Source organism: Perca flavescens, chromosome 11 (genome assembly GCF_004354835.1).
Source record: "Perca flavescens isolate YP-PL-M2 chromosome 11, PFLA_1.0, whole genome shotgun sequence".
NCBI classification, from domain to species: Eukaryota; Metazoa; Chordata; class Actinopteri; order Perciformes; family Percidae; genus Perca; species Perca flavescens.
In genome coordinates this window covers 4,487,640-4,495,186 of record NC_041341.1, presented here as the reverse complement: position 1 = coordinate 4,495,186, position 7,547 = coordinate 4,487,640, and the positions used below count along the sequence as shown (strand labels likewise).

The 7,547-nt window shown below is 35.8% G+C and overlaps 1 protein-coding gene across 1 annotated transcript; it reads left to right on the top strand.

Annotated features, from left to right (window-relative positions):
* Window positions 1-482: 482 nt before the first annotated feature.
* Window positions 483-5,428, top strand: LOC114564475 (galactose-specific lectin nattectin-like). The gene is made up of 6 exons (XM_028591831.1): window positions 483-508; window positions 800-862; window positions 2,845-2,931; window positions 3,324-3,458; window positions 5,151-5,262; window positions 5,361-5,428. Exons 2-6 carry the CDS (start codon window positions 800-802, stop codon window positions 5,426-5,428), a joined length of 465 nt encoding a protein of 154 aa, XP_028447632.1. The 5' UTR covers window positions 483-508.
* Window positions 5,429-7,547: the final 2,119 nt, after the last annotated feature.

Here is a 7,547-nt window from a genome sequence, read left to right as displayed (position 1 = left end):
CTCCACGACAGCGGCCCCCACGGCGGGAGGTAACTTTATACAATACACAGTATCAAACACAAGACATTTAGTAGGTACCGTGATCCAGTACTTTCACAGCAATAATCCTGGCGTTATCCTTTTGTTGTCCCAGGGACCTTATTGTTCAACTGGTTCAGATCCAACATTAGGTACATTAGTAGAATTCATATTATTGTAATGTAAAAAGTAAATTTAAGTGTCAAATGATGAGATGAGATGTGGAGTAGAAGTATACTGTGGCATGAAAAGGAAGTAAACTACAAGTATGTTGGCTGCAGTACCTCTTACTGGAAGAAGTTTCATAAAAAATGTTTCCTTGTTCATTTTTACATAAAAACATGTCAATCAGAGATTCAAACATGTTCTCGGGTTGACATATTTCAGATGCCACGGTGCTATGATAAACTATATAAAGTCATTTTCTTGCAGTGACAGTCATCAGCTTGTTCTTCTCTCTCTGTGTCAGCCAATCACCACCTCAGCAAAGGTAATTATCTTTCAATTCATTATCACAATTTCATCTATTTTTAATAACTAATCCTATATTAATAGAAAGGACATTTTCTTTTAAGAAGACTTGGTGTATTTAGTAATTAGACATTTTAATTATGAAATAATCTATCAAATATAAACCATATCTATATTATATAACACACTTATATCTAGCAGGATACATTAATTTGATGAATGGCTCATTAATGATCAGTTGCAGTCATTCATTGTCTGACATTCTTTCCTTGTCTGATGTATGTTGACTTTGTTTAACTTCTTTCCACAGATGACATCAGTCTTTCCATTAGCTTTGTTGCTCTGTTTGTCCAGCGGACTGTTGACTGCATATGTAAGTACACTCTTAAAATTCTCTCATAGAAAGCTGCTCAGTTAGTAAACTTCTGAGAAGAAACATGTTCTTTAATTTATTAAACAATGCTTGTTTCAACACTTGTTTTTTTGAAGGTAGTGTTATTTTTTACGCATTTCTGATGCTTTTGACGCTCGCTAATCCAAGTGCTGGTTAATAATTTATGATAATGTTGTTGTAAAGAGCTCACTGTGTTAGCTAGCATTAATGATATCCTCCAAGTAAATTTCACATATGCAACACATGACCAAGCCGAACAACATTTCTAACTACTATACATCACATACAACATGCACATTGTTAATTGTCTCACACAATTACCTACCGCTCACATGAAAAGAGATACAAATTGTTTTGAATGTTCAAATTTGACACATTCATTCATTTTTAACTGCTATCTACACATTCATACATTCACCAAAAAATCACCATTCAAAAGTCAAAATGTTCCACATCTTTTGTAGATTCAGGGTAGTATTCAACTTTCAAATCCCATTAAAACTTTTTTAAATATTTAACCTTGTTTGAGACTTAGAGGAAATGCCCTTCTCACATTAATGTTCAGACTCAGAGTGCAGGACCCAGCTGCTGGACAGACAGCAGCAGAAGCAAAGTTCTCTTTAGTTTGCTATACCATCCACAGTTTTAACTCTTCATCAAAATGTAGGGAATGTTGGGCCCTTTCTAACAATGTACTGAGGGAGGCAAACAGACTTTCACATGATGCACAGTGAGCTTCCAAAACATGTGCGTTAACCAGGTGGATGCAAACACCTGCAGCTGCAGAATGAGACGATCTGACTGAACCTGATTTACCAAATAAAGTTTCCTTTAACTAACAACAAAATTATAATTTGTTTAGTAATTATTAGTTTTGCTTTAATTTGTTATTTTAACAGTTTATTGTTGTTCACATACAAACATTTTATGTATAATAATTCTTTGTTAATGATTGAGAAATCGTTTGTAAACCGTCAGTAAACATTATTTGGATGTCTATTGTAAAGTTTCAACTGATGAAAATAATTAATGATTAATATAAACTTTGTAAAGCATCTATAAACATTATTTAGATATCAAATAATAAAATAATCTCTTTAACAGATTGCCAAAAAAAATATTTAAAGGGGTCAAATAAATGTTGATGTTTTATACACCATTTATTAATCATTAACTTATTATAAGGATTAGTTGAACCTTTATAATAGCCATTCAAATAATGATTATAGATGATTTACATAACAATTATTAACTACTGACAAAGTATTAACTATCGGAAGTTATAAACTTATTATTGTATATGACACTAAACTAATGATGAAATAACATTAATTAAAACATTACTAATAATGAGTAAACATTATAAATCATCATTGCATTGTCTTTTAACAGTAAAATACCTATCAACTAAAGATTAATTAACTATAAATGTACCATTTATTAGTGATGGTTATTATGAAGTGTTACCATTTTTCCTTAAGTTCTCCTCATTGTCAGCCAAGTGAAGCATGATTCAGGCATATATTTCATGATGATGCTTGATGAATTCTGTCTGAGATATGTCACTCATACGTAAATTTTGTAACCCCACCCATATATAAATACATATAAACCATGATAAGATCTGGAGAATAAATGTTGATTAAAACAGCGATTATTGGGCTAAAAATACCAATAATATCAAAGCTGTATCCAGCTTCTCTGCTGCAGCCGAGGGGCAGAAAGTTTCGTGATGTGATTACGTAAGATGCTTCTCATTGAAATGCATTAGTTTAAAAAACGTGACCCCAACAGGTAAATCTTCACAATTACGTAATGGTATCACGTTCTAATAGATTTAATTTCGTAATGCCACCACGAACTGATGTGAGACTGGGTTGTCTGATTGTAGTCTTGCATTGACCAGTTGAAGATATAGACTAGTCTGATTGTTGTTGGCGTGTTTGTTCATACAGGGACAGGCACCTTCCTGCCCTCCTGATTGGACTCCGTTTGGCTCTCGCTGTTTCGCTTTCCACATCCAGACAAAGAACTGGATCGATGCAGAGGTACAGCAGTTATTATCTATCATAACACATGTACAGTATGCTTAATACCAATGTACTCTAATACTTTACTGCAGCAAAACTACTAATACCACACTGTAAAAATACTCTGATAGTGTAAATTCCTGCATTTAATGTATGTCAGTATCATCAAGAAAATGTAGCTAGTTAAAGTATTAATACCAGTAACTAAGTAACCTACTTTTGCTTTTACTGTAATCAAGTATTTTTACAGTGTGGTTACTGAAGTAAAGGATCTGAATACTTCTTCCACTACTGATTAAAAGTATAAAAATGTGCCCTGTGACTGTAAAACTGCCCTGAGATCTGTTAATAATGTGATTATGATTTTGTTTTTTCTCAACATTTTAAACTGATGATATTGTCTCCATTAGACCTTCTGCCAGAGCGCCGGTGGTCATCTGGCTTCCATCCACTCAGATGCGGAACATGGATTCATCAGAAACTACACTAACCAAGTGTCTGGTACTGACACACAGGCCTGGATCGGAGGCTTTGACGCAGTGAAGGTGAGACTTTTATCATCACACAGGAAGTGATGTCGCTCATCTCTCAGCCTGTTCTTATGAAGAATTTGAAGATAAAGCTGTGAAAAGTAAATCTCTGTAATCTGTATGTATTCCACGTATGTATTACTGGCACATTGAGTGCTGCTGTATAAGAGTGTGAAGATCCTCATAAGGAGGAGGTTGGGGGGGATGTTTGGCTCCTAAAACACAAGAATTTCACCCAGGAAACAGGTGTTCATGTCCCGGGAGTGTTTTAATCCAAACCACCATCTTTTTTCTAATCTTAACTAGTCCTTCTGGTTTTTCTAAACTTTACTGTCGTCGCTGCGTGACGCTCACTTTTTGTCTCTTAAACTCAGCTATAACTCTGAAAGGAGTTCTTCTTTAGGCTAAGACTTAACCGCTATCTACAGTATCTGCCCGGGTATATTCGTGGTAAAGTAATACCATACCTAATTCCTCTCTATTAGATCATTTGCAGGTCAAAATAAGACTATTTAATTACTAGGGGTGTAACGATACACGTATAAGTATTGAACCATTCGGTACAAGGCTTTCGGTTTGGTGCGCATTAAAAACTGAACGATTCGTTGGACTAATCATATTTCATTTTAAAAAGAGCTTAAATTATGTGAAACATAATGTTCTCAGTGCCGCTGCACTCAACAAGGCAGCCCAAATGACGAAACAGGCAACATGCTGTCTGCCCTTCCCACTCCTAAAGAAAAACCCACTAATCCAGTCAGGCATGATACGCTGAACTAGCTTGTTGCAATATGGTTGACAAAGATTTAAAGTGTCTGAATTTAATAACCTGATGGCAAGATGAATAAAAGTTCTAGTATGTATGTATGTATGTATATATACATATATAGCCAAGTCTACATTTAGGCAACATCTACAAACTTTTTTTCATTTATTACAGCAAAGGAATGCAGAAAGTAAAATTGGTCAGAATCAAGCATATATAATAAATATCATGAAATAATTTAGTTTAGGCTATGCCTTGGTGCCTCTCTCTCTCTCTCTCCTAAAATATCTTCCAGTATCCATTTGTTCAATGAATTGAAGGATATACTGGTACAATAGCATTAACAGTGACACTATGATATTTAGGGACTGATATTTAAACCAATGAGAAGAGACAAAACGGTGTATCATCTTCATAGCCATTGACTCTTTGTACTTCTGTCTAACTTTCGACTTTCCGGCTTTTTTGTAGCTGGATATATTATTTGTTGTTTCTAATATAGAATTTGGATAATGTTGATAGTGAGATACTTTCTACAGTTGCATTTTTAGTGATAAATCGGCAAAAACAAAATTTAATTTCTCTGATTTACTGCTTTGTTTTAATGCTGCCTGGCACTCTCTCTCTTCAGTGACTCTCTACCTCGCTCGTCCACATAGCGTTACCGGGCAAGCAGCTGCTCATAAGCCTCTCTCTAAAACACTATTTCGACCAGTTGACAGTTCATGAAATAAAAATAAAACAGACTGCAGTGCACGATGACACCAAAAGATTAATGGTGAAGGAAGATTGATTCAACGTAGTGAGTGATACAGAATGCACTGTAAAAAAAAAAAATCTAATTATTATTTAGGGGTGCTTAGGAACATTTTGGGGTAGCTTCAGCCCCCCTAAAATAGGCCTAACGACGTCCCTGCTTTAAACCAATCTTTCTCCTCCAGGAGGGTATGTGGATGTGGTCTGATGGATCCCAATTCGACTACGAAAGCTGGGCTGTGGGGAAGCCTGACCACAACGATGGAGCGGAGAACTGTCTTGAGATGTACACTGATGGTAAATAATACATTTACAACATCTTGTCGTATGTTGCAATTTCAATTGTAAAAGTTTGACATTAAATGTAATTCATTGGTTGGAAACTCTCTCCATAGAAAACTGGAACAACGCGGCTTGTACCAACCAGGCTTCTTTCATCTGCTCCAAGTACCTGTATGTGTAACTCTACCACACCATCATGATGCCTCTCCAGCTCATCTATAATCTCTATCATTGATTCACTTTCAGTTGGTTCAGCAGACAGAAACAGCTCTCTGCTGACAGATGACTCACTTTCACTTGTTTATTATCTGAAGAGTTAGGGAACAGTTCACATTTGGGTTTAAAATTAGACAGAAACTGGCTCACTGAGCTGGACAAAAACTAATCAGTAATTGGACTTTTAATCTACAGTAAATAACACAAAATGAAATACAGAAAACATTTGAATATTTGTACATCTTTTCTATTTTAGTTTACTGAATATTATTTGTTATAAACAGCGCCCACTCATCTGATAAAATATTAACATACTAATTAGATTTCTCTCCGAGAGTTATTGTTAAAACTGATGTGTTGTGTTCTTTATTCAGCTGATTTCCTTCACTATATAATCAAATGAGCATTCAAAAATAAAAGACATTGTCACATAAACAGTGTTCCTGTTTTCTAAAAGGGACAAATTATGAATATTTACCCTGGGGGCTTGAACTCCCAACCTTTGGGTCTAAAGACCTGATCAGCTCTCAGCTGGCTTCATGACATCACATAGACAATGTACTTGTACTTTACTTGAGTCTTTTCTTTTCATGCCACCTTCTACTTCTACTCCGCTACATTTCAGAGAGAAATATTGTACTTTTTACTGCACTACATTCATCTGTTACAGCTTTAGTTACTAGTTACTTTACATATTAAGATTTCTACACACAAAACACACGTTGTTTATAAAATCTGATCTTATAAATGAAACTAGCCAAGAATGTAACGGCCTACAAGACCAGCTGAGATGATGAGACCATTAAACACACAACTGTTTGGATCCGTTACACTTTCTACAACGGGAGGATTCTTCTTTACTTTTAATACTTTAAGTAGATTTTATGATGACACTTCCACGTTTATAGTGTGGTATTAGTACTTTTACCCGAGTAAAGTATCTGAATACTTCCTTCACCGAGTACTAGACAACATACAGTATATATGTCTATTTGCACCCCTGGTATGAATAGCCTCGGCCACACAGCTGAGCTGTTCACACTCTGTGACGTTCTTCTTCCATTACTGCAGAAACTGGCATATTAGGAAAGTTTTTTCTACAAACAATTGAATTTCTAGCGGAAAATGGATACTACATTTGCGCTTACTGACTTCAGTGAAAGCATACAACCGTTAGTTTGTTAGTTAGTACCTATTTTTTGTATATGGTATGGTTACCTAGCAACCGAGGTTTGAAGACACCAAGTGGTAAACAGTTGTATAACATTCTTTAAGAGCTGTTAGGTGAGTGGTTACAATGCTTACCTTTGGTCTGGGAGTCTGGAGTTTAATTCCCTGGTCAGGTGATTTTATTGTTTTCATTTTGAATTGGATAATTTGCATGCAATTGCGCAAGTCAGGGCCCGCGAACGCAAAAAAATTTTTTTGCAGGGTGGTAGGGGAAGACTCATGAATATGCCTCCTCTGGTTGGGTTGGTTAGGTTTAGGCAAGAGGAGTGGGATTGGTTATGGTTAGGGTAAGAATGTCAGGGTGATAATATTCCAAAAAGGTGTAATACATGAGTAGTATGGATAACTGTGTGTAAATATATGCCAAGATACTGTAAATGCAAAGGGGTGCAAATAGCATACATTGATATTTGTACCAGACGGGGTATTAATAGAACACATTGCTGTGTGCACCGACGGGGTACGAATAGCATTCATTTCTAATTGCACCAGAGTACGAATAGCACTTCTAATTGCACCACTGTACAAATAGCATACACTGCTAATTGTACCAGGTGCCTCACCCTTAATTTATTTAATTAAGTCTACCTGGGCTGACTTAATAACATGAATTTATAAAACTGGTCTGATTGTTAATATGAATCAGGTGTGCTAATGCAGAGACACATTTAAAACATGCAGGGCAGTTGACCACAGCTTAATGCCTGGTTAGATATACAGTATGTATGATCACCTTGCAACACCAGGGGCTCGAGCTGTAGAGCAATTCTCTACAGCATTGTCTTCATCAGAATCCATTGGAATCAATGTAGTAGCAAAACTGCTTCCTTTCATTCTGCTCTTTGACTGCAGTT